General features: G+C 51.1%; 2 protein-coding genes across 5 annotated transcripts in view; one reads left to right on the plus strand and one right to left on the minus strand.

Moving 5' to 3' along the window:
• Positions 1 to 260: 260 nt before the first annotated feature.
• On the minus strand, positions 261 to 4,228 carry LOC108929811 (troponin C, slow skeletal and cardiac muscles). 2 transcript variants are annotated; one of them, XM_018744604.2, is made up of 6 exons: positions 4,169 to 4,228; positions 2,496 to 2,526; positions 1,478 to 1,624; positions 1,129 to 1,243; positions 903 to 1,039; positions 697 to 805 (listed from the first exon to the last, which is right to left on the minus strand). In XM_018744604.2, exons 1-6 carry the CDS (start codon positions 4,190 to 4,192, stop codon positions 774 to 776), a joined length of 486 nt encoding a protein of 161 aa, XP_018600120.1. In that variant the 5' UTR covers positions 4,193 to 4,228; the 3' UTR covers positions 697 to 773. The 2 variants fall into 2 exon arrangements, with proteins under 2 accessions (XP_018600118.1, XP_018600120.1); XM_018744602.2 differs by lacking the exons at positions 2,496 to 2,526; positions 4,169 to 4,228 and having other exon boundaries at positions 261 to 1,039; positions 1,478 to 1,891.
• A 1,780-nt stretch (positions 4,229 to 6,008) lies between these two features.
• The window catches only part of iars1 (isoleucyl-tRNA synthetase 1), a 31,309-nt gene continuing 11,692 nt past the window's right edge, over positions 6,009 to 25,625 (plus strand). For 2 of the 3 annotated variants that reach the window (XM_018744598.2, XM_018744600.2), the window contains exons 1-19: positions 6,009 to 6,092; positions 6,945 to 7,068; positions 9,395 to 9,551; positions 9,624 to 9,743; positions 9,845 to 9,927; positions 10,578 to 10,695; positions 11,030 to 11,177; positions 12,594 to 12,681; positions 13,830 to 13,890; positions 14,093 to 14,188; positions 14,589 to 14,711; positions 15,084 to 15,175; positions 17,237 to 17,335; positions 20,680 to 20,806; positions 22,682 to 22,755; positions 23,056 to 23,250; positions 23,356 to 23,442; positions 23,557 to 23,640; positions 25,418 to 25,562. In XM_018744598.2, the coding sequence (XP_018600114.2) occupies positions 6,032 to 6,092; positions 6,945 to 7,068; positions 9,395 to 9,551; positions 9,624 to 9,743; positions 9,845 to 9,927; positions 10,578 to 10,695; positions 11,030 to 11,177; positions 12,594 to 12,681; positions 13,830 to 13,890; positions 14,093 to 14,188; positions 14,589 to 14,711; positions 15,084 to 15,175; positions 17,237 to 17,335; positions 20,680 to 20,806; positions 22,682 to 22,755; positions 23,056 to 23,250; positions 23,356 to 23,442; positions 23,557 to 23,640; positions 25,418 to 25,562 (2,082 nt within the window). In that variant the 5' untranslated portion in view covers positions 6,009 to 6,031. The other variant, XM_018744599.2, reaches the window with a different exon arrangement.

Raw genomic sequence — 25,625 nt, forward strand, 5'->3', positions numbered from 1 at the left:
GTATCCTGTGATGGACTGGTGTTGTCTCCAGGCTGTATCCTGCCTTGTGCCCTAGGCTTCCAGGATAGACTCTGGACCACAGTGAACCTGCATTGGACCAGTGGTTATTGAAGATGGATGAATGTATATATCACCTGGTGTTGCAGCCGTCATACTCAACACTGTACTATAGTATGTACAGGTACTAAATGGTAAAAGCAGGTAAATCTGGGACAGTAACATTGAAAGCAAGGGGCTCCGCACAGATTCTACTGGCGATGAGGGTTTGGTAGGAGGAACACAGCACTGGCTGATGGGCTCAGACAACATGGCCTTGTACACCGGTACGAACGACCTCAAACACTTGAGTGTGTTGAGATACGGTGAGATCAAAGCCACCACACACACACTTGGGGGATGGTGTCATCCTGGCAGGACACACACAGTGCCAGCTGCTCTCCATCCTGCCGACCGCATGGACTCTTCGTGGGTTTCATATTTATTTATATTTTGTCTGGATGCTACACGTCGCGTCTCCCTCGGAGGCTCCACGATCCGCGCAACAGCCACAGGACGACACGGGGAGCGGGTGCATATGGACGCTTTATTAGGGTGTTCTCGCTCTCCCTCTCATCGTGGACTACATGTACAGTGGAGTCACACACCTGTGACTAGACAGAGGGGAGCGGAGAACTCATGGGGCGAGGGAAGTCTGGCGGGGGTCGGATACAGTGCAGCGAAAGGGTTTTTATAAAAGTCTGAAAAAGTCACATTCGGTCCTTCAGCTCTACTCTTCACTCCACCCCTTTCATGAACTCCAAGAACTCTGGAGAGAAGAAGGATGCGGTCCAAATGTACCTGGGTTACAGTCTGCTGAAACACATGATCTGGAAAAGAAAACATGCGAAAAGGCTCATCCTCACCGTCATAATCGATCTTCCCGTCATTATTCCTGTCCCCGTCCTTCATGAGCTCTTCGATGTCATCTTCGGTGATGGCCTCGCCGGTCGCTTCAAGCATGATCTTCAGCTCCTCCAGGTCGATGTAACCGTCCGCGTTCCTGGGCGGTCAGAAAGACTCTGCTGTTAGAGCAGCAGACTGACACGCTCACCGCTGCGCCGCCCTGCGCTGCTCGAGATGAACACTCACTTGTCGAACATCCTGAAGAGTTCGGCCAGCTCCTCCTCGGACTTCCCTTTGCTGTCGTCCTTCATGCACCTCACCATCATGACCAGGAACTCGTCAAAGTCCACTGTGCCGCTTCCTTAGCAGACAAGTGAGCCACAGCCACATGTTTCTCTACGGGTAAGGAGCTTGTGTGTGTGTGTGTGTGTGTGTGTGTGTGTGTGTGTGTGGTAACTCTCCTCCACCATCTCACTGGGACATGATGGGGGTCAACAGCTCTACGCAACTTCCTTCTTCTACATTCAGGAGATGTGTTTCACGCGGTACGCTATCATCACCGATACCATGGTGCGACAAAGTGCATCAATTTTACCATCTTCATCCACCTCGTCAATCATCTCCTGCAGCTCCTCGGGCGTCGGGTTCTGTCCCAGCATCCTCATCACCTTGCCCAGCTCCTTGGTGCTGATGCAGCCGTCTGCTGCGTCCTGGACGAAGATGTCAAACGCAGCCCGGAACTCTGCAGCGCACAATGCGACCGTGGTACAGAACTATGTCAGAAGTGGTTCCGCTGCCAGTAGCATCTGTGTCAGAAACACTAACCCTGAAGCTCCTCCACTTCTGGCCACCTTGTTGTTCTGCTCGCAAAGTTTGAAATGAGCTCTTAGTTCTGGTCTGGATGTGGTGGAATGAGCTCCCTGTGTCCCTCACAACTGCTGAATCCCTCCCACACTGAATAATGGTCTCAAACCCCTCTCTTTCAGAGCCGCTTCTCTCCTGATCTCCATAAATGAGTCCAACACCATCTGCTGTGATTATCTATGCATTTGCTATTTTAATTTCGCTTCTATAGGCAGCTACTGGAGGGATGTGAACCAACAACATGGTGGCACCAGACACACAAGCTGTGACTCCATAATCCTGTGTGTGTCCTGTGTCTGTGTCTAAAGCTCTTCACCTACTGATCATTACCTTTGCTTTACTCTTTGAAGAAAGTGCCTCTGAAATGAAACGTGCTGCACATAAATGTACAAAAATTATGAGTATTTTCTTACCCAATTTTTTCCACAGGCTACAAACATACACTAGAAAAATGTGGTGCACATCAAGGTGCGGAACAGTTTTAATCTTTTCTTGTCACGTGAATGATTGCGAGACATACTTTTGAGGGACCTGTATTATATAAAACAACGATAGCAACGATGCTCTTTCACGCTGATGAAACCCGCTGAGCCCCTGAAGAGGGAACATTCTAGAAGTGCTCTGGAGAGCCTCGCTATTTCGAACCCGGAGTCACCGCCACCCATCATTGCCCTCTCGTTTCTGACATGCCACGGCTGAGCTCACGCAGCGCAGGGTGCTCTCGGTCGCCAACCGGACCGGCCACGTACCATTTTTCTGTTCGTCGGTCAGCTGCTCGACCTGCGGGGGCAACACAGAGGTTACTTTGGTCTTTATCCATTATCACTGCATTGTCACTGCATTGTCACCTCATTTTCTTTCCTTTAATGGGATGGTTGGCCCTCACTTTGAAGTTATGGTCATATTCTCTTCATTACGATTCTTTAAACCGCAGTGACCCGAACAGAATACTTTCGTCATTCAAGGACAACCGGCCCTTTAATATATCTGGAGCCGTAACCAGAAGGTTGTTGGTTCGACTCCCAGAACGGGTCCTTCTCAAGCCTCCGCGGGAAAGGTACTTCACTGACCGTCCCGCCGCTCTCGACGCAGTGATAAGTGAAAACGTGATTCCCGCTTCTTTTTCTCTGCTTTAGATGAAAACATCAGCTAAGAAACTAAATAACTGCCAAAACCCTATGCATAAATATGGTGTGCAGTCGCATGTATTAATAGAACGCCGTTGTTATGCGCAAGCATCCTGAGAGGTGCTTCGCTATGAGTCATGGGACAAAGTGGAAAAAACACATAAAAGCTTCAGGGAATCCACATCACATGCGGGCTCTGATCTAGTGATTGATATGCGCTAAAAATACCCGCCAAGCCGGGGCAACGAAGCACAGGTGGGGAGCGGTGCACAGCCGTGGAGCCCGTTCAACAATGACGCTGTAATGTGGAAGCGGTGCGAAGAATGAACCGGGAGACAACTGCTGAGGTATGAGTTATTGCGTCGGGTCTCGAACCCACACGGAGCCCTGAGAGGAGGTGAGCGAGCGACCGAACAAGTAAGGATGCCGCCAGTCGCCGTTTCCGATCAAGGCTGTTCCTATGGGCGGATTGACGGAGGGATGGACAGCGCCCCGCCCCCAACCCCCCACCCCCCCTGCCCAGGCCCACATTATCTCCATCCCTGGCAGGCCGCGCTGGAATCCAGGCACGGGTCTTTATCTCGACTAGCGGCTCTGTCCCTGGCACCAGACACGGAGCAGGCAAGAGCGCCGGAATTAGCCTCGCCAAAGCATCTCCGCTATTTGCAGTAATGGATAAAGTCGCCAAGTGGCCCCAAGTGGCCCCAGGGGCCCATCCTGGCCGCGGCCGATAAGCTTCCTGGGCCCAAGCGCCCATTCGTCCATACGGCGAACGTGAACACGACCGTAACTCACTGGTGGGAACACGAACCGCGTTCTCGTAACTTTACGGTCACTCGCGGTCGATCGGTTGGTTCGATTCCGGCTTCATTCTGAATGGGTTTGTCTGCCCGGTTTGCGTTAATCGACCTGTATGGAAAACGCGGTAATTAGGCACCGTTCGAATGATGGTTCTTACCCAGACTACAAGATAGATGAGGTGAGGAGTCTTAATTAATCAATCGTCGATTAATACGCAGTTTACCTGCAGTTTACCGCGGTATCGATGTGGACACTCATAGCTCCATGTTCAGAGGGTTCTGACGGGTGAAGCTCAACTCAAGGGAGTTTGTTCCGAACGCGCTGGAGCCACATCCCACCGAGACGCCGCGACTCGTTTTTGTCCACTACCGTAACCGAAAGTGTGCGCTGCAGTGCTGCGTGAGCCTTGTGACCGGAACGTCGCCGGTTCGCGCCCCAGAGGGGCGCTGTCCGCTGCAGTGCTCCGGGAGCTAAGCTCGAGGAGAAGAACTCACCGCTGCTTTGTAGATGTCGTCCATGGTAGGTCCTGTGGAGACGCCCCCCCTCGAGTCACGACGCACAGGGCCTTGGAGACGCGCTGCGGGACAGCGGGTGCGTGGCCCCGGGACTCGTTTTATAGCCGGGATTTTGATGGTATGGGGGGGTCCCTGTGAGGCTGGCCCCTCCCCGCATCACCATGCAGGCGAGTCAATCACTAACATGGGTTCAGATAAGAGCGCAGCAGCCTGGGGTGGGGGTGGGGGTGGGGGAGTGCAACAAGGGCCAGGCCACACCAGTCCCGTCGCTCTTTGTCCAGTGGGTCTCGGAGCTCCGAGGGACGCTTTACCTGTCAGCTAGAGGAGCAGCTGGGACCCCCAGTGTGGTGCTGGGGGTGGTGACCGTGGTAGTGGACTCGCAAAGGAGGGTACACACTGTGGTAAAAAAGGACACTCAGATGCTGCTCCCATCTCTTTCCTCAACAACATGGCAGTTTTTGCACACCTGTGGGCTTCAGGGTTCATAGTGGAGTTGGGGGGGGGGGGGGTGCAATCTCAGCCATGGCAAGGTCTTGCGTGCAGACACACACACACACACACACACACACACACACACACACACACACACTGCCTGAGCTGCTTGTCCCATGCGGGGTTGTGGGGAGTCGAGGGCTAATCCGGCAACACAGGGCGTAAGGCTGGAGGGGGAGGGGACACACCCAGGACAGGATGCCAGTCCATCGCAAGGCACCCCAAGCGGGACTTGAACCCCCGACCCACCGGAGAGCAGGACCCGGTCCGATCTGCTGCGCCACCGCACTCCCCCTACAGTGAGTTACTCTTTAACTATTTCACTTTATGGGACATGGTGGCACAGTGGATTTGGTTGTAGCCAGCTGTGTGGTGGGTCTGGGGTTCAAGTCCTGCTTGGGGTGCCTTGTGATGGACTGGCATCCTGTTCTGGGTGTATCCCTTCAGCCTTGTGCCCTGTGTTGTTGGGTTGGGCTCCAGATTACTGCATCCCTGCTTGGAACAAGGGGCTTCAGAGTGTGTGTGTGTGTGTGTGTGTGTGTGTGTGTGTGTGTGTGTGTGTGTGTGTGTGTGTGTGTGTGTGTGTGTGTGAGAACTTGAGTGCTGCATGTTGGTTCTGAGTCAAGTAAGAAGGTGGAAGTTTCTGACAAATTCATGAGATGTGAAGGCAGGTGGAGAAGCCTGTACATTTCCTTGCAATGGAGAACAAGTCCATATGCTTTGTCACAGCGCCTGAGTGGTGCTCGAACCCGTTCATAACCCCTCCAACCCCCTGGGGCTGTACGACACTGCGCCCCCTGCTGGTGACGCCGCACAACTGGGCCGCGTACTGCACGCGCTCGGGCGGCGAGTGACAACAAGAAAGAACGAAACGCGAGTCTCATAATCAAAATGATCATGTATTTCACTAGTCTGTACATCATTTAGGGAAATCGTACGCGATGTTTCAATTTATGATTCATGATGAGAGAAACCTGGTCAACTTTTCATTCTTAAGGAAAAGAAGCGGAACACAGACGTTGCACGTCTGACGTCATCAATCATTCATCGCTCTGCCGTCGGCAAAAGTGATGGGGGGGACAAACGCACACAGTTCAGCGCGCTGCCCTGTAAAAGGCACGAACAGTTGGGGAAAAAACCCTCAAATCAACACGTAAAAGACAGCATCTTACACGCAGACATAACAACACATACACGACTCGTTAAACAAGTTGTTTCGAAGTCTGTGCGACACTTGGTGGTCGCGCGTCCAGCGTCCCCGAAGCTGCAGGAACCCTCTGTACAAAACGCGCGGTTCCGCACGGACCGTGCCGCACGCGGACCGAGAGATCGCGCTTCCGGTTTCCGCTCATGCCTTGCTGCCGGTTGCATCATTCAGACGCCGCGTTTCTCTGCGAGTTCGGAGCTGCAGGTGAGCCGCTCGCGTGCGCGTCGAACCGGACTGTCGGTCTGCGGGTCTGTCGAACCGGTGGAACCGGCGTAACCGGTGTGGGCCGAGGCGGGGCAACTCCCTGAATCTCAAATTAGTAACGATGTGCGAGGTGACGGACTCGGACTAGGCTGTCAGTCAGTCACAGTCACAACAAACAAAGTCGTGATAGAGTCTCGCCTCGAGGCCGGGGGAACAAGAAGAAGTTGCGTCACCGTTTGGACCTTCAGCTAAACTAGTAACACTGTAACAGTTCGAGATCTTCACCGTGCTGTGCGTGCAGAGCCTGTCACTGTGTGTGTGTGTGGTCAGAAGGAACATCATCATCATCATCATGTGTGAGTCGAGGCGACCCGGCGGCGGGGTGTGGACGGGAGGACCGGAGGTGGAGGCTGAGGAGGTGGTCGCGGTCGCCGGCGTCGTCGTCGTCGTCGTCGTCGTCATCATCACGATCGGGGTTCCACCACCACTACTAGTGCCACTTTACTTATTAGTCACGTGTCTCTGGTCTCGTAACGTCTTATCGTGTTAGTTACAGTGTGTGAGGTTACACTGTAGTTATGTGTATTCTCCTCCAATTTATGTTTCATCTCAGTGTTGATTTGCTGGTGGTGTAGTGGTTAGAGTTATTGGCTTTGGAGCCAAAGGTTGTAGGTTCAAATCTCACCTAAAGTGCTCAGATAAAAATTTACCCATGGCTAAATGGTAAGTGGAGGTAGGTTAACGTTGTGAATCGCTTTGGAGAAAATGAATTGATTCAGCTGAATGAATGTAGATGCGATGCCGGATCGCGAGGATCACACGAATGCGTTCCTGTGCCCCCCCCCCCCCCAGACGCCATGGTGCAGCCGGTGCCGGAGTCCATCCGTTTCCCCAGCGAGGAGGAGAAGATCCTCCAGTTCTGGAAGGACAAGGACTGCTTCCAGGAGTGTCTCCGGCAGTCCAGGAACAAGCCGAGGTGAGGAGGCCTCGCGCGTGGTCCGGACCCTGATCGCCAGCAGTAGAGCCGCTTTCTATCTCGGGACGCCGATGTTCCTCTACGGATCAAACCGGGGCTCGATTCCCTGTCCCCGTGTGTGATCTCGCTTGGAACCGAAACGCACCGACTCTGAAACGGAAGCGTGGCCGCGATCGACCCGCGAATCTCGAACCCCGGTGCGACTTCAGATAATAATCTGGACAGCGTCGAACGTGAAGATATGCGCATGCCATCCATTCTTCAGATGACCGCGATCCTCTCAAAGCTCACAGTTTTTATCATAATGCCGATATTTGCCTTTAAATTACTGATCTCCTGTAAAATATACATACAGAATACATGCAGCTGCTAAGGTACCAGTAAAGCTGCTGCCTTTTGGGTCCAGAGGCATCTTAAGAATTCAGCCACACGAGTATGCAGAAAGTTTGAAAGCACGCGCGCGCGCACACACACACACACACACACACACACACACTTTCTGAACCGCTTGTCCCGTATTGGGTCACGGGGAGCCGGAGCCTAACCCGGTAACACAGGGCATAAGGCCGGAGAGGGAGGGGACACACCCAGGACGGGACGCCAGTCCATCGCAAGGCACCCCAAGCGGGACTCGAACCCCAGACCCACCAGAGAGCAGGACCGTGGTCCAACCCACTGCGCCACTGCACCCCCTAAGTTTGAAAGCACTGCATGTTTTCATTTTCGTGTTCCATTTTGCGCAGGAGTGTACAAAGAATGTGTTTTTTTTTTTTTTTTTTTTGGGGGGGGGTAGAAGTGCCCTAACCTGTTTCAATCTCCTGATCTTTACAACCTTTTCGAAGCACGGCACGTTTTCGTTTCAGTTTCTGTAAATTTTTCTGTAATACGGTTCGTCTTACAAAAGTGCGAGTCGCACGTACGGGCCTCGTTTCCCCGCTACCTCCGTGCAGCCGTTTCGAAGCAACAGTGAAACTCCAAGGAGGTTTACCTGGCCCTAGTATATCACTTTTAAAACTTTACACTAGTTGATAACTTTTCTATCCTGGGAAGTAGCTCGACAGCATAATTTAAATATTCAGTTTTAGATGTGCATCTTCAGTGTAGACACTAATAGATGCTGACAGCCAGGATAGAAGATCAGGGAGAAAATAGCTTCAGTTCTCCAGCATGTTTGCCATTTATACACTCATTAGGGAATATTGTGTGAATTACAGCGATGTGTGTGTGTGTGTGTGTGTGTGTGTGTGTGTGTGTGTGTGTGTGTGTGTGCGCGCGCGCGCGCGCGCATATACATTTATTTATTTAGCTGCCGCTTCTGTCCAAAGCGACTTCCAATGAACTCTATGTAGTGTTATCAGCCCACACATCTTATTCACCGCGGTGACTTACACTGCTAGATACACGATTTACACTGCTAGATACACTACTTACACTGGGTCACTCATCCATACATCAGTGGAACACACACTTTCTCTGTCACTCACACACTATGGGGGAACCTGAACAGTATGTTTTTAGGACTGTGGGAGGAAACCAGAGCACCCAGAGGAAACCCACAGAGACACGGGGAGAACATGCAAACTCCACACAGACTGAGTGGGGATCGAACCTGTGTCCTCTCACACTACCCAGGTGCTGTGAGAAAGGAGTGCTACTCGCTATATATATATATTATATATATAAAATTTACATTTTTTTTTTTTTTGGGAGGGGGTGCGGTGGCGCAGTGGGTTGGACCGGGTCCTACTCTCTAGTGGGTCTAGGGTTCGAGTCCCGCTTGGGGTGCCTTGCGGCGGACTGGCGTCCCGTCCTGGGTGTGTCCCCTCCCCCTCCGGCCTTACGCCCTGTGTTGCCGGGTGGGCTCCGGTTTCCCATGACCCCGTATGGGACAAGCGGTTCCAAAAGCGTGAGCGTGACATTTTTTTTGGTCGTATGTATGGATGGTCGTAAGTAGGGGAGAGACTGTATAAGAAAATCATAGGAGGAACAGAGTACGAAGCAATGGATTAAATGCATGTGTCTTTGAAGTGCAGATGTGGCACAGAAGGTAGCGCTGGTGCCTCACAGCACCTGGGCAGTGTGTTTGGATGTGGGTTTGAATCTCACTCAGTCTGTGTGGAGTTTGCATGTACTTCCCTTGTTCATATGGGGTTTCCTCCCACGGTCCAGTCATGTGTTTCAAGTGAACCGGTGTCTCCGAAGTCACTAAAGGGCTGCTGGTTTGAGGTGTCGCCTTTGGATCTAAAGGTCACGGGTTCAAGTCCCATTTCTTACTGTTATACCCTTGGGTGTGGTACTTGGGCCAAATTGCTCCTGTCTCCCGCAGGTACACGTTCTACGATGGACCACCCTTTGCCACCGGTCTTCCCCACTACGGCCACATTCTGGCCGGCACCATCAAGGACATCGTCACTCGCTTCGCCCACCAGAGCGGCTTTCACGTGGACCGTCGCTTCGGCTGGGACTGTCACGGATTGCCAGTGGTGAGTGCCGGTCTCCCTCAGGGCTGCACGGCGCTCCTGCGCAGCTTCTTCACCTGCTCTCTTGTCCTGTAGGAGTACGAAATTGACAAAACCCTTGGGATCACTGGGCCGGAGGACGTGGCCAAGATGGGCATCATGGAGTACAACAGGCAGTGCCGCAACATCGTGATGAGATACTCCAATGAGTGGGAGGTGAGGGGCCCCACACGCGCACGCTGGCGCGCTGATTCTTCGGCTCGCTGCTGATTCCACACCGCTTCCTCTCTGCAGCTTCCGTTTTCCCTCTTTTCCAGGCATCTGTGACCAGAATGGGGCGATGGATCGATTTCAAGAACGATTACAAGACTCTGTACCCTTGGTTCATGGAAACTGTGTGGTAGGTGCCCCCGGCAGGGCTGCGGTGCACAGTGGGGCCCATGGTCACGCTTGGCGGAGATTTGTCTGCTCACAGGGCTGAGGTCCAGTCCTCCGCAGAGAATGGACACGTTGCAGCTGCGGGGTTCTGACTGGACTGTGCAGGGGCGCAGTTGCTGAGGTTCCTGTGTGTTAATCACCAGCTAGCTGCGCGGACAGTGTGGTTTTTTTTCCGTTGTTGCTTTGCTGAAGGACATAGCATGAATGCAGGAGTGTTTTTATTTATTTTTACATAATATTTAAACGACATTTAAAGCATCACCTCTGTAGGACCTTCTGCTGCTGTTCCTTTATGGATTGGACACTAAATTGCTCTGTGAGTGAGACAAGTGATTGACCTGCAGTGGACTGGTGCCCCATCCAAGCTGTACCTTGCCTGAAACTCTATACTTCCAGGATAAGCTCTGGACCACCATGACCCTGCTTTAGATCAGTAGTTATTGATGATTGATTGATTAATTGGATGGACGATTGTCAGCAGAAGGGATTAATTACAGTATCGGTTCAAGTTCCACCATTGGAGTTTGAGGAGCTGTTGCTGCTTCTGGTGTTGAGGTGTGATGCGTGCCTCCAGCTGCACCATCCAACCATGTGTGCTTTTCCCCCCTTCAGGTGGGTCTTCAAGGAGCTCTATGACAAGGGCCTTGTGTACCGCGGTGTGAAGGTCATGCCCTTCTCCACTGCCTGCAACACCCCTCTGTCCAACTTTGAGTCCCACCAGAACTACAAGGTGAGCTGTGTTGCTCGGCTCGGTGCCAGGGCAGGGAGCCCTTTGTGGGGCCCCTTGGGCTGGGCCTCGTTTTCTCTGACGGGACAATGAGAATGATATGCAACTTGTTTTGACCTTTTTAGCTCTTGAGTTCTTCAGTTCCTTGTGCTTCAGCCTCACAGCTTCATGCGAGACGGAGGGCGGAGTCTCTGTGACCGCCACTGATCAGTGAGAAGTCAAAAGTGACGGTGGCTGTGAGGAAGGCACCAGCTTAGCAGGAAATGATGCTATTGGGTGGACTTTGCCCTAGGTAGGAAACTTCATCCTGTCGTACCCATGTTCTGCCCCACCACAGGATGTCCAGGACCCCTCTGTGATAGTGAACTTCCCCCTGGAGGAGGATGAAAGTGTGTGTCTGATTGCGTGGACCACGACTCCCTGGACCCTCCCCAGCAACCTGGCTTTGTGTGTGAACCCCGAGTATCAGTATGTAAAGATCAAAGGTGAGACCTCAATAGAATATGCAGATGTAATGGCTCCATATGTTATCTCCTGGTAGGTTATAGATTTACGAAGATAGATTTTCTAGATATTGACAGTAAATGCATTGTCTTGTTAATCTCAGTTTGTTCAGTTTCTGGTTTGTTGTGGTGAATGTGACTTGCACTTCCACATCTAACCAACAGATGACACTAAAATGCACTCAAAAACAAAAGGAATTTGGGGCCACCCTAATCCAGCTCACTTCCACATCTGGTATTGCAGAGGGTTTTGTGAAACAGCATATTCAGTTATTTTCGGGTTAATATAACTCAAAAAAAAAGTTAAGGTTTTAAGTATTTTTAAAAGTTATTATGGCCTAGATTTTTACAAACTGAAACGGCAACTAAACCGAGGAGGATCTATATTATGAATTAATTATTATTACTAGGGGGTAAGAGTGATTTTTGGAGCGATCATCAAAACAAGCTACAGAGTTCTACAGCTGGTGTCTTTTAAAGTGATGCTTTAAAATGTATATTTTTTTTTTGTTTATTGTTACATTTTTGCAGTTTGTGGGGATGCTGAGAATGTGGCCTACAGGTGGATGCAGATCATCAGTTGCGGGGGGCAACAATATCTGTATTCTTGTTAGTGCTAATTAATACTTCCAGAGACGTGCGTTTTAAAATAGTCACACATGTGACACTGCATGACAGCACTTATTTATCCTCTTTTGGCACACGTCTGATTAATACTTTGAATCGGGTCACCTAAAAATTTGAAAAGTCAATGTTAATGTAAAAATAGGCTTTGAAAGACGCTGGGACTTTTTTGCACCCCCTCTTTGGGTTTCTCCAGTAATTGGTTGACCTGGTTTCCCTCCGCTGTGCTTAGGACAGCAGGGGGCAGCGCTGCACTGCGAGGCGCCGAGTCGAGCGGGCTGCAGCCTGCTGCATGGGCGAGCTGTGCGGAATACCAATGTGTCTTCGCACCGCTGCTTTGAGTCTCAGTGCCGCTCCAACCCCACCGCCGGGAAGTTGTCAGATCGTTTATCGATGCCTGACCGGGTCCTCTTATTCAGAGCTGTTGGCCACCCAGCTGCTGTCCTGTTCTTCTCAGTTTCGTGGCCCTGCCCCCTGCATGTGCCATGCTAAATGACAAAGAGTGTGATGGACTGAGAGTGTGAGTGTGTCCTCAAGCTCATCAGTCAATGTCTGCCGCATCCCTGAACGCGGGATCGAGCTTTCGGGGCCACCTGCTGTTGCGCTGCAGGACAAGGGGCCGTCTGCTAGCTACTGGTCCTGCTGCTGCACTGCAGTATAACATGGGGGGGAGTCTCAGCTCTGGTGTACTGTGTTTTTTACCCCACGTTACCTTGCCTTTGGCCGTGCGTCCTTAAATGGAACACGCAGTTAGCGTTGAGCCGTGTGTTTCAGATGACGCCACAGGGAAGGTGTACATCATGATGGAGGCCCGTCTGGCAGTGCTCTTCAAATCCGAGACGGAGTACACGCTGCTCGACAGGTGAGTGTCACCTCACTCCCTTTTTACTGTCATTTTTCCATTAATTGAGCTGCAGCTGCTCTGGTTCGATGGGCTGCTCGGGGTAAAGACTGTAACACACCGCTGTAGTTCTCAGCTGCTTTGCTGAGGTGAACTTGTGAAGAAGAGAGAAGTTCTAAGCACTTCAGATTAAAGCTGGACTCCCGTCCACAGAGCCATCGATTAACATCTCGCCGGGTTCGATTCTTGTTCCTAGGGTGGGATGTTGATTGTGGCTGGTGGCAGCGGGGGTTGATTTGAATGCACATGAGGTGTGTTGTGTGTCAGTTCCATCGCTTACTGCAGTGTGTGATGTTGGAGCACTTGTCTGTGTGCTGAGACACTGACCCGTGTGTCCAAAGTCATGGCTCTGAAACCTGGTTTTGGCCCTTTAAAGCATATCGCGCGCGCGCGCACACACACACACACACACACACACACACACACACACACACACACACATCGTCTGAAACCGCTTGTCCCACGCGGGGAGCCGGAGCCTAACCCTGCAACGCAGGGCATAAGGCCGGAGGGGGAGGAGACACACCCAGGACAGGACGCCAGTCTGCCGCAAGGCACCCCAAGCAAGACTCGAACCCCAGACCCACCGGAAAGCAGGACCCGGGCAAACCCACGGCGCCACTGCCTTCAATCCACATCATTTACTATTGTTATTTATCAGAACTTTGAGCGGACTGTAGCAGGAGGTGACATTTGAACCCAGAGCCTTGGATCACAAGGCTATGGCCCTAACCGTCATGTGTTTCACCCAGCGTGAGTCCCTTATGGTGTACCGAGCTTCGTGTTACACCCTACTGTCCTTGGGGAGCGCAGCTGTTTAGCTCCGCCTTCAGTTCCTGCACTCTGTGTCTGCTGGGGGCGCCCTGACCCCACTGTGCCAATACATATGAGGCGGGCCGTCCAGAGAGGAGCTCCTAAACACCTCACTGTTTTGCAGGCATCTCCATGCCGTGAACAAAGGGCAGGGAAGCGTCAGGTGTAAAGGCTCAAACCCACCACCAGGGAAACTCTTTGGGCGGAGTTGGTGGGGCAGACTGGTGGGGGGCTGTCGCCATGGTGACATTTTAATTAGCCTCATTGTAATGAGCTGCACTCATTGTGCTCTGCAGGTTCCCGGGGAAGGCCCTGCGGGGGAAGCGGTACAAGCCGCTCTTCGACTACTTTCTTCAGGTGAGCCACTGCTACCCCTCGTGTGCCTGTCGCCAACACGCATGCTGGAAGTAGTGTGTTGAAAGTGTGCGAAGATCGTGTGTGTGTGTGTCTTGCAGCTGCTTCTGTGGTGTGTTAAGTTTTCTGCATCGTGGGTGTGGGTGTGTGGTGCTTTGGCCTTACTGGTTCTTGACCTGCCTCTTCGGGATGTTCTCTTCCCCAGTGCAAGGAACGTGGCGCCTTCTCCGTGGTGACGGACACGTATGTGCGGGAGGAGGAGGGTACCGGGGTGGTCCACCAGGCCCCCTACTTCGGTGCTGTGAGTAGACGTCCCTGCTGTGTCCACCAACACTGTCCGCACTCAGGAAGACACAGGGAGACCCAGTGTGTTCTCCAGGTGGCGGGGCTCGAGTGTGTTGCTCCCCCACCTGTCATTCGTACTGGTGGCACTCCAAAGTCGCCAGCAGTAAAACCTGCAGAAGTCTGTAGGTTTGGTTACTGAAAGTAAGTTGAAGGAAGGTGGTTCCACATTTGTGTTTGGGTGCTCTTTACTGCCATCTGTTGGCTGGGCATGTAAATCCAGTCTTGTGTGGGAGTAGTTTACCCCAGAAGAACCCAGAGAAAACCGTGCAGGGTGGGCAGGACAGCTCAGCTCAGGTGCAGAAGAAATTCCCCAGGGGAGATCAGGGAGCTGAACTGCTTTGCCTTTGTCTCTGCAGGATGACTACAGGGTGTGCACGCAATACGGAATCATCCGGAAGGACTCGGCGCCCATCTGCCCTGTCGACGCCTCTGGATGCTTCATGCCCGAGGTGCTGGACTTTGCTGGACAGTACGTGAAGGTGACTGTCTTTCGTTTGATACATGATCTATGAATGAAAATGTCGTTGCGGTCAATGGTTTTACAACAGCAAGTACTCAATAGAGCCCCTGTAGGGCAACTGGAGCACACTGTCTGTGTCCAGCTGTGTAACGGGCGCTCTGTATGAGTGTTGTGAAAGCAGCCGAAGACCAACGCTGGACACTCGCCACCAATTATGAATATCGATAGCGCTGATAGCAGGGAGTTCTGAGCCGGATTTAGTCTCTCTCTGTGTGCAGAAGGCATACTGACGTGTGCAAGTGTGTACTTTTTCTGGTCTCTGATTAATAGCTGTCCTTTGTGTCTAATGTTTTTTGATTCTTAACGTGGTACCTGACTCTGCTTCCTGCAGGATGCTGACAAGAACATCATCAAGTGGCTGAAGGAGAAGGGGCGCTTGGTCGACCATGGTACCTGCAAGCACAACTACCCCTTCTGCTGGAGGTGAGGACAGTGCGGTTTCCTGGGGCTCCAGTGGACTACCATGTGCCTTTCGTGATGGTCGCGTGATGTGACTCTTGAGTGTTGCTGACCACGCCTTAGGAGACATTTTGAATGCTTTTGTTGGAGCCAAGGAGCTCCAGGCCTCAAATCGCTGATGGGGTGTTTAGGAGGACCTTGGTGGGGGGCCTCTTCATCCTTGTCTGACATATGTGCCTCTTTCTGCTGACTCAGCTCCATCGGAAAGGTCAATACCCCTCTTGACACCTTGAGCCTGGTCAGCAGAAAGACATAAATTAATCATTACAGCGTTGACACTTCATCAGCCTCTGGGCTATATGGGGTGGAAAGGAGCTGCTTTTTGCTTTACCTCCAAATAGATGTACAACGGAGAGGAAACAAAAGTGCATTAACAAGAGACAAAGAGCTTTAGACACAGACATGGGAAGATGGACACACATCCTATGGGTCTGATACCACCATGATGCTGGTTCACATCCTTCCAGTAGCTGCCTGTAGAAGTGATATTTAAATAGCAAATAGATAATCATAGTAGATGGTGTTGGACTCTGATGGAGCTATAAGGAGAGAAGTGGCTCTCAAAGAGATGGGTTTGAGACTCTGATTGAATGCTGGGGAGGGATTCAGCAGCTCTGAAGGACAGGGGGAGCTCATTCCAGCACATCGGAGACAAAGCCAAAAATCTACAGACTTTATATTCAACCCTTGTGAGCACAGCACTCTTGCTGGCATTGGCTGAGCGCTCCTCATCCCTGGTACAGTTCCTGCAGCGCTTTGTACTCCTGTTCCAGCTGAGCTCGGAGATGTTTAGGCTTCCGTCCATTAGTCGTCGCTTGATTAGACATCTGTTGAATAGTTAACCAGCTGGAGTGGAGCTGATGCACCGCTGGTTACTCAGCTGAGTAAGTGTTGGGTGACCTGTAAAAAGTCCCTAATTAATTAGTGCCTCTTAGCTGATTACTTCACCGCCGTTTCTCCGGAGTCTTAAGCCTTCCTTTCCATCCTCTCTTCTCGTTCTGTCTTTTCTTGTTAACCATTTATTTGACTACTTTTATTTACCGGTTCTTTAATTTATTATCCTTTTTTTTTTTTTTTTAAAAAAAAAAAAAAAACCTTAAATCCCGGTGCTCTTGCACAGGCCGTAGGCGACCAAATTACTTCTCACGGTCAACGAGTGTTGAGTCCTCTGCTCCTCCAACCACAGTCCTCCTGCGGTCGTTGTCTAACAGCACGCCGTGGAGGGTGGCACTCGGTTGCTCCGTGTGCGCAGAGGAACGTTACGGCGGCGGCACCGGATGATGAAGAGCGAGTGCCGAGCCCCAAGCGTTAATTATTGATGTTTCTTGTGAGCGGCCCAGTTTTCTGTGAAAAATGGTGCGGTCCAAGGTTCTCAGTAAAGGTGACAGGCGATGGGGACCTGCGTGCATTATTAACCCGCTGCCGTCTCGCTCTCTCACACGCACACGGGAGCTGAACCCGGAGCGACGGCCCGTGAGAGCGAAGCCGCCGTAGCCGAGCTCCTTTCTTCCCGTTGCTTTTGCTTTCAGTTTGTGCCCTGGTCTCTGTCCTCTGTCATTGCGACTTGGGTTCCGCACGCTTCTCTCCCGTACCAGGAGCATTCCTGGTTTTCAACATGCAAAATTCACACCCCTGCACACTGTCGCTCTTGAGGCTGCGGCAGGTCGGTGTGTCGTCTTTCCCTGGTCGCAGCAGCACAACCGATGTGATGGATGAGGCTGGTGTTTGTGCAGTCCAGCTCATTTGAATATGTTTACATGGGTTTCCTTTCGCGATACGCAGACGTGTTTGAGGCGGACTGGTGACTTTTTAAATTGCCCTTTGTGTGGGTGGGGGGAGTGAGCAATTGTCTTGTGATGGGCTGACAGCGGTCCCCTGACACTCAATGTTTCTGGATAAGCTCCGGACCACCGCGACCCCACACCGGACAACTAATTATTGGTGATGGATATTTGCGCATTCCTTCCTGACACTTTGCAGCTGGTTGCCTTCATGATTGGGAATGTTTCCATCTCTCTCCAACAGGTCAGACACGCCGCTGATTTACAAAGCCGTGCCCAGCTGGTTCATACGAGTGGAGGAGCTGGTGGACAAACTGGTGGACAACAATAGCAAATGCTACTGGTGAGGCCTCCTTCATACTTGGGCAGAGTTTGGGCAGAATGGCAGAGGGCTCCTCCGCATGTTGGAAGCTGACATCAGAAGTGTGTCTGTCATTTGAACGTGGTCTTCGGAAAGGGAAGGTGTGCGCTCATCTCCTTGAGTTAACCTGCATGGAAGCTTTAATAAGGATGGGAACCAAGTCCTCTGACTTCTCATCGCAGAGCCCTTTGCGCTCGGGATTCTGGGGAATCTGTTCACGTTAAACTGATACGAAACGGAAGAACCAGGATCAAAAGACGGGACGTGATTATGGTGCGCGCATGTTAAATAGGAGAGGCGGCACCTTTAGCCCAACGCGGCGAGCTCGTGACGCCCCGCTTCCCGCACGTGCGTAGAATTTGTCCCCTTTTCGTAACGTCTCGAACCCGTCGCCTTTTGCTCCTTCAGGCTTCCTGGAACCGCTTGATGCTCGTTGCTGTAAATTCTTTTTGAAGGTCAGTTGATTGGGCAATCTGCACCCGGTGCCAGAATGCAACCAGTGTGATGCAATTTAGTGAAATGTGGGCACACACACAGCTTCGCAGCAGGGACGGTAAAACACTCGCGTCGGCGTGTCGTGGGGAAAATTACGGTGATATGAACAAGCCGCCCAGTGTGTGGTGAGGTCAGCAGAGTCCTTATTTACGTTGTGTCTCGTGACACCATTTGGACACGGCATTTAAGTGGTGAGCAGCACTTCTGCAACATGCATGTGTTTGATATGACACCGAGTGTGCAGAAAACAGACTCGATTACCAACGGACGACTGTGCGTCTCCCACTTTCATGGAAGAGAACTTAATTAGGATGTCATGAATATTTAAAGATAAATCTGTTGATTCTAATATGGTTAAATCTTTAATACATGTTACAAACACTTTGTGGTAAAAGGCAGCACAAGAGATGTCATTGTAATTAATTGTGTAGGAATGGTGTCGTCGGAGCATTAACGATGCCATGTTAATACCGACGTGACAGCGTGCGGTACCTGTACGATCGCGGCCGGACAGCCACCCTGCCGATCGCACGTGGTGAAAGTGTGCCGGGTTCGAGCCGGGCCTGGCGCTAATGGAGCTTTGGCAGCTCGTGGCTCTCGCAGGCAAACCTCGCGGCCCCCTAGGAATCGGTCACTTAATTATTGAGCGCGGAACTCGGAGCCCCGCGGTCCGCATGATGACCGTTCGCGATTCGGTTTTCGGCAGCATATGGTGTTCAACACACATCCATACGTGTGTATAAATAGATGAAAAAATTTTTAAATACTATGCAGATAATGCGCAGTTATTGTGTTTCTCCGCCGGGCTGCTCGGAGTTTGGGTATTTCTCTCTGCGATGTGTGGGAGTGCGTAAAGCCCAGAGTCCTCCCAGAAATAACCGGAAACGCTCATCGCTCCGCAGCGCTTCTGTGTTCGGCACGGGAAACGTGACTCTTGAAGAGCATGTGTAACATCGAGGCTCCGTGTGATGGTCTAGATTTAGTCCCTGGGGGTGGTGGGCTGGTGTGGGGAGTGGGGGAGTGAGTGGCAGGAATCATTAAATTGATATATTGGGGGCCTAAATAGAAATGCCTCCCTCGCAAATGGGAATTGATGAACTCATTGCTCAGCCGTTGGAACCCGACTGCGATTTATATGGAGGCGTTCTCCGGAGGCAGAGCCGCGTCCCAAAAAAAGGCCCAAGGAAAGCAGTCGTGGAAGCGCTTGCTGGGAGGAAGCGTTAACCTTTGCGGGCCGACTTATTAAAGAAGGCAAAGCGGTTTATTTATAGCTGCAGAAATGACGGGAGGCGAGTGGAGTGAAAGCGCACGCTTTTCTAGCTCAAAGTCTAATTTTTATTGGGTTTTTTTGGAGGGGTGGGCCGTGCTTGTAAATGAGTGAAATTACACCCCGTGGGATGCAGGCGATGGGGATGAACAGCGTGCGAAAGGCGCCGTCTCTGGAGCCCTAAACTGAGTTCTGTGAATCATCCGTCTCTCTCTTTACACAAAAACCATGAAAAACCAGTTGTTCCCTAACCTACGAGCAGAGTTTTCAATTATGCAAAATTTTGCCCCCCGAAAATGGTGGAAAGAAACTGTGCGTTTTTCAACACGTTTATTTTCCCACAGCTGCGGTATGTAGTGGAGGCAGCGCAACCCGCGTTTACCAGCTGAGCTACTAGGTGGCAGTAAAGAGCAGCACCACATTGTCACACTTAACTGAGCTGAATGGCGCAGCGTTTACAGCAGTCGAGTCGGCGATCGGTAGATGAGAAATGTTGCACGCGTTTGAAAGTACCTGGTTTGCCTAACTTATTTATATTTTGTCATTTTAATGTAACTAATGAAACAAAAAGGCCTTAAGTTGTGATGTCCAATATTTTTACAGAACATAATGAATGAATAAATCAAGAGACATCTGTATTATTAAGTTTTTACTGATTTTGACTTGGCGACTTTGGATTATTTGGTTATTTACATTTATTCATTTAGCTGACACTTCTCTCCAAAGCGACTTACAATGTTAAGGTTACAATTATTTACCCATTTATACCTCTGGGTAATTTTAGTGGACCGATTTTAGAGTAAGTACATTGCTCAAGGCTACTACAGCCGGAGGTGGGAATCAAACCTGTGACCTTTGGATCCAGAGGTAGTAGTTCTAACTGCTATGCTACCAGCTGTCCCTGGATATTAAAACTGGATTGTATTAAAAATTATCGTTGGATGTAAACTGCAGTGTTTTTCATTAACTGTGTCCCTGTGAACTCTGTTTTGTTTCACTTTGTTTATTTGACAGTTCTGCTTTTGTCTGCCTGATTATGTATTATGGTAAAATCACAAGGGAGTGTTTACCGTGTTTGTGTTACTGGGATGCTGAGAGCCGAATTGCCTTCAACGGAATCCTCCGCTGTGCATTTACCTTTGTTTTATCGCTGTTTACTCCGATTCCCCCTCCCCTGTGCCGGGTTCGGGTCCGTGGGCGTGCGATCGGTGGTCCGGCTGATGGATTGCATAATCGCAGGCAGGGAGTTTCCCCACTAAATTTTCGTTTTGTCTTTGTTTTCTGTTCACTTCTGCATACTGAATTTGTTAGATAATTGAACTTGGCAGGATGCTCCGCCCACTCCAAAGTGTCTAATGCCATTGTTCCGTTGAGGTTCTCCAATCGACGTTTTGGCTTGGGGTCAGGCTGCGGGTCTTGCCAGCTCCTTACATTGGCACCGCTCAAAGTCCACAAACGGAACGACACGTGGAGCTTTCAGATGAGCACCTTCTCGCTTCACCCTTCGTTCCAAAAAAGCCTCGGATGATGTCCGTTCACCCGGTCTGCGGCCTGTCCGTTGCAGGGTCCCGGAGTTTGTGGGGGAGAAGCGCTTCGGAAACTGGCTGAGGGACGCTCAAGATTGGGCCGTGTCCCGCAACCGCTACTGGGGCACACCCATTCCTCTGTGGGTCAGCGATGATTTCGAAGAGGTCAGTAGCCACCTGGTTCAGTCGGAACTTGTCAGGTGGAAGCAGCACCGGACCGGAGGAGCACAGCCACAGTAATGTGGGTGATATGCCGAGAGATGTCTGGTCAGGGCTTCCTGAACTTTACTACGGTAAGGTGTGGTATTTTCTGGGTGCGCAGCTGGAATCTGGCGTTCACTCATTACTCCATTTCAGTAACCACTAAGCGTTCAGTATAAAAATGTTTAAGGCATATTATGTAAGGGAGAAGACTGGAGAAGAAGCCTGCAGTCCATTAGGAAATGAGGTCCATACCCCTGGTGTGAACCAGCTGTACGTTTGTTTACCAAAAAGCAATAATTTCTTTTTTCCTGGTGTCTTGTCTGTGTTTTTCTGGTGTGGAGGAGCTCTCAAATAGCACTAAATTGGGGATCGGAGTGTTTTACCAAGTGGGATCAAGAAGTGCTCAGATGTCTTTTTTTTTTCCTAAGAAGAGTGTAGGCACTGGACTTCATGATCGGAAGCCCGGATGACTTTGAAGGGGAGAGAACATAAACTTGCGTTTTGGTACTTTTTTTGATCACACTTCATATAATGATTAATTCATTTAGATTTGTTAGATTGGTTGCGGTCTTAGAGCCGGCTGTATCTTGACCCTGCCGTAAAGCGAGGCTGTTGGTCCCCCCCTTTGCGACCCGCTGTACGAAGAGGGGGGTGGAGGAGGGGAGGTGTTGAGTTTGCGGAACGGTGCACAAAGGGCGTGAAGCTTAGTGTGTGTTGTGCATGATTGACAGGTGGGCGTGGCCAGGGCTCTGGTTCCAGTACTTCTCTCCTGGAATTTTGTTTGAACAAACTTCAGTCGCATCTGTTCGGCTCCTCTCGCAGGTGATGTCCAGATTGCCGTTTGATCTGTTTCAGGGACCCGTGACTGAAAGTGGAAGCCCTGCGCTGCCCCACCATTCCTGTAGGGGGCGACACTGCGCACTTTCTATTCAGCGGCGGCGGCGGCGCTCGGCACGTGAACCGCAAACTTAATTTTAGTTCCTGCAATTGGGTTCCTTCGGCCTTTGAAAAATGAAATGAGCAACTGGATAAAAGAAGGACAGTGACCCGTTTCCTGAAAATAGAGTAATGGCTGTCTCATGGCGCCGTCTCCAGGGGGTCCGTGGCTCCCCGAGCTTTTGCGAGGCCGGAGAAGTAGATCTCGCGTTCCGCCTGCCTCTCGCCGCACCCGTATCTAGGCCACATTTCCGGGGTCTCTGCTGGAACTGGAGCGCCGCATGGGCCCTCGCTTTCCCTGCGAGCTTAGGGTTAGGGCCTGGTTGCAGGCAGCGTGCCCTGCCTTCGGACTCGATGGACGCAGGTTCGAAGCCCCCTCACGTTGTAGTACCTTGGATCAAGGTGCTTGCCTTGACCCGAAACAGTAAAAAAATTACCCAGCTGTGTGAATGGGTAAATCAGTGTAAGCGATTTAACACAGTAAGTCACTCTGGAGGTGTATGAGTGCGTACATTTATTGTTTTATTTCTACTGAACTCATCCTCAGCCGCTAGACTGCTGTTCTCCTGTGGAGTTGTTCATTTCTGTAGTGTTTCCACAGGGGCTGTTTGGGGGTGCGGGCGAGAGGTCTTCTCCCCCGTTGCCCGTTTCATTTATTGCCGTCAGTAATTTGTTGCTGGATTCTTAGCTTCCATGGTTCTTAAAGGGCTCCATGGCCTAGGAAAGGTGGACAACCTCTGGTGTAAAATGAACAAGTCTTTGTACCTTCATGTCGGTTTTACATATGGATTAACCCCCCCCCCCCCCCATGTATTATGCGTGTGTTTGAAGGAAACCAGACGTTGTGAAATAAGTGTGGTGTGGTACATCTGAGTAATGGACCACCTTTGCCCTTCTCAGGTGGTGTGTATCGGCTCGCTGGAGGAGCTGGCTGAGCTCACCGGAGTGAAAGTAAGCGATCTGCATCGGGAGAGGTGAGTCACGTGGGAGGGATGGTGCGGCTCGTTGCTCGCAGGGTTGAGTAGCACCAAACAAGTGCAGCGGTTCTGCCAAATCATCCTCAATTAATTAATTCTCAAAAGCACCGTCTGCATGGGCAGAGCAGCCTGGGGTCACCTGAGGCTTCTTCACCCGAGTGAAGAAACTTAAAAATGAGCTGGGAAATACATGTCTTTAAAAAGCAGGAGCCACTTTGTCGGTTTTGCAGCGGCCATTGTGTCTCCCTCCCCTCCCGTGTGTCCGTCAATCCCTGGTTCTATTCTCTTGATCCGCAGCATCGACCACCTGACCATCCCGTCACGATGCGGCAAAGCCCCGCTGCGCCGTGTGACGGAGGTGTTTGACTGCTGGTTCGAGAGCGGCAGCATGCCCTACGCTCAGGTGCACTACCCCTTTGAGAACCGCAAGGAGTTCGAGGACTCGTTCCCTGCTGACTTCATCGCGGAGGGCATCGACCAGACGCGCGGATGGTACGCCGTTCCCGCCCATCAGGGGGTTACCGTTCCCATCACTTGGCTTCAGGGCCTGCAGGAGTAGTCACACAGCTGCTCTTGTCCTGCTCCGTGCCCTTGCAGGTTCTACACGCTGCTGGTCCTGTCAACCGCCCTGTTCGGCAAACCGCCCTTCAAGAACGTCATTGTGAATGGACTCGTCTTGGCCAGGTGAGGTGCCCTCTGTCCTTGGGCCACTGCAGAATGGGACGTGGGTGTGACCTGGAATAATCCAGATAACTCGCATCCAGTAACGTGTGTTTGCGCGTTTGTGTTTTCGCACAGTGACGGACAGAAGATGAGCAAGCGGAAGAAGAACTATCCTGATCCGGGGCTCATAGTGGCTAACTATGGAGCAGATGCGCTTCGGTAGGCTGTGTTAAGCACTTCCACTGGGGCCAGCAACTAGCATGGTGGGTAGAGAAGTTCTGGGTTTGAATCTCACCTCCAGCTCTAGTGTCCTTAAACAAGGTACTTACCCTGAAATTGTACAGTAAAAACCACCCTGTTGCGTAAATGCGTAAATCAGTGCAAGTAGCTAATATCGAGAGACACTTGGGAGAAAAGTGTCGTTTAAATTGTATTTCTTAGGAAATTAAAATGACTTTTTTGCCTTAAATTTTTCTTGTGCCTCATTGGCAGCAGGGACCTTCCTAACAATATCTCACTGTCTATATAGCGGCATAGTGGGTGGCACCAATGCCTCAGCTGCCTGTTTGGCTCTGGGTTCCAGTCCAGCTCAGGGTGTGTGAACTCTGCATGTTCTCCCCATGTCTGCAACCCAGAGATGCAGGCAGATGATGGCAATGGTAAACTACTACTTTACCTGCATTACCATGAAAATGATGCCAGTGGCCGCTTTGAGTACCACGTTTCGCTTCCGTCTGCTCGTGGGCTCAAAAAACAGATGGAAAGTTTGGTAATAAAGGATTTCGGCGTCTGGCGCTAATAAATCTCTGTGCTCCGGACCCATCATCAAAGTGTCTGAGAAAAAATTTTTAAAAAATCTTCTGTTGGAAGAACAGCATTTGTATTATGGTGTTCTTAAACTAAAATTTAAATTAAAAAAAAACTAATAACCTTTCTTTTGCATTTTAAAAAAAGGAAAAGAATTACAATGGCTTGTCTTTTTTTCTTATTATATGAATTCTGCGAGTAATAAATTACAGGGAGATCTCAGCTCAAATCTGCGTTTTGATCGTGCCTTTCCTTAGAAGGTGCAAAACCTCTGACACTTGGCCACAACTTGTACCATTATCCGTCCAATTTAATGTATGCTGTTATTACTGCTTATTATTAATATTCAGTCATTTATATACACTTTAAGATTTGTGCACTAAGCTACTGACTCCGATTTATCCATTTATACAGCAGGGTATTTTATTTACTGCATCAATTTAGAGTAAATACCTTGATCAAACACAGCAGGAGGTGGGATTCAAATTCAGGTCCTTGGATTGCGGTGTGACAACTCTTGCCATTGTGCCACCTGCTACCTATAGATGTACGTTTGCTTTCCTCATGGTGCATTTCTTCCTCTAGTGTCCTGTAGTGAGGTTTAGGCTCTCAGATGGAGTCCGTGTGGTACAGCTGTAGCTCTCCTCCCTTCGCACCCGCTACCGCTGCCCTCCCTTGGTGCCGTGTTTGCGGAGCTATGCGCAACCCACCGGGACGACGTGCAGCCGGCTCCCCGGGGGGTGCAAAACACCATGTGATGGTACAGGAAGAGGGTGTTAGAGCGCCGTTGGGACGCTGTGTGAAGAGGGGACAGTGGGGGTGCAGACACATGGGACTCTAGATGGAAGCGTCTCTCCGGGGGGGGCGGTGGCAACAGAGTTAAACAATGGGTTTCTGTGGAATTATGTGCCTTTTGGGGTAGCTTCGGGTAGCTTCCCTTCTTTGTTCCAGTGGGTGGTCCAACCCCGCGCATCATGGGTGTCCAAGGAGCAGTTGCCGGTGGGGGGGGGGGTTGTCACTATTCAGGAACTGCAGCAGTTCACAGTTCAAGTCGCCTTCCTCCCAGCAGCGTGTGTGTTTGTGCAGTGGGTCCCAGTTGCTCGGAGTGCATCTCGGAGGCATAGGGCACCCGCTCGCAGTACAAGGCCACTCAGTTGCTCCATGTAACTTCTCCCCCCGCCCCCCCTAGGCTGTACCTCATCAACTCCCCGGTGGTAAGGGCCGAGAACCTGCGCTTCAAGGAGGAGGGGGTGCGCGATGTGCTCAAGGATGTCTTCCTGCCGTGGTATAACGCCTACCGCTTCCTGATGCAGAACGTTCAGCGGCTAGAGAAGGTATGCGAGACCCCCCAGGACCCCCGACAGGTGGTGTGGTGCTCAGCATGGGGGCCCCACGCC

The sequence above is a fragment of the Scleropages formosus genome, chromosome 22 (assembly GCF_900964775.1).
Source record: "Scleropages formosus chromosome 22, fSclFor1.1, whole genome shotgun sequence".
NCBI classification, from domain to species: domain Eukaryota; kingdom Metazoa; phylum Chordata; class Actinopteri; order Osteoglossiformes; family Osteoglossidae; genus Scleropages; species Scleropages formosus.

Bases quoted from the DNA above. Each gene is read 5' to 3' on its own strand.
- LOC108929811 (XM_018744602.2), bottom strand. From the start codon at position 1,547: ATGAGGATGCTGGGACAGAACCCGACGCCCGAGGAGCTGCAGGAGATG. The intron at 1,244-1,477 runs GTAAAATTGATG...TTGTCTGCTAAG, and splicing joins TGACGAGGTGGATGAAGATG to GAAGCGGCACAGTGGACTTT. The intron at 1,040-1,128 runs GTGAGTGTTCAT...CTGACCGCCCAG, and splicing joins CTCTTCAGGATGTTCGACAA to GAACGCGGACGGTTACATCG.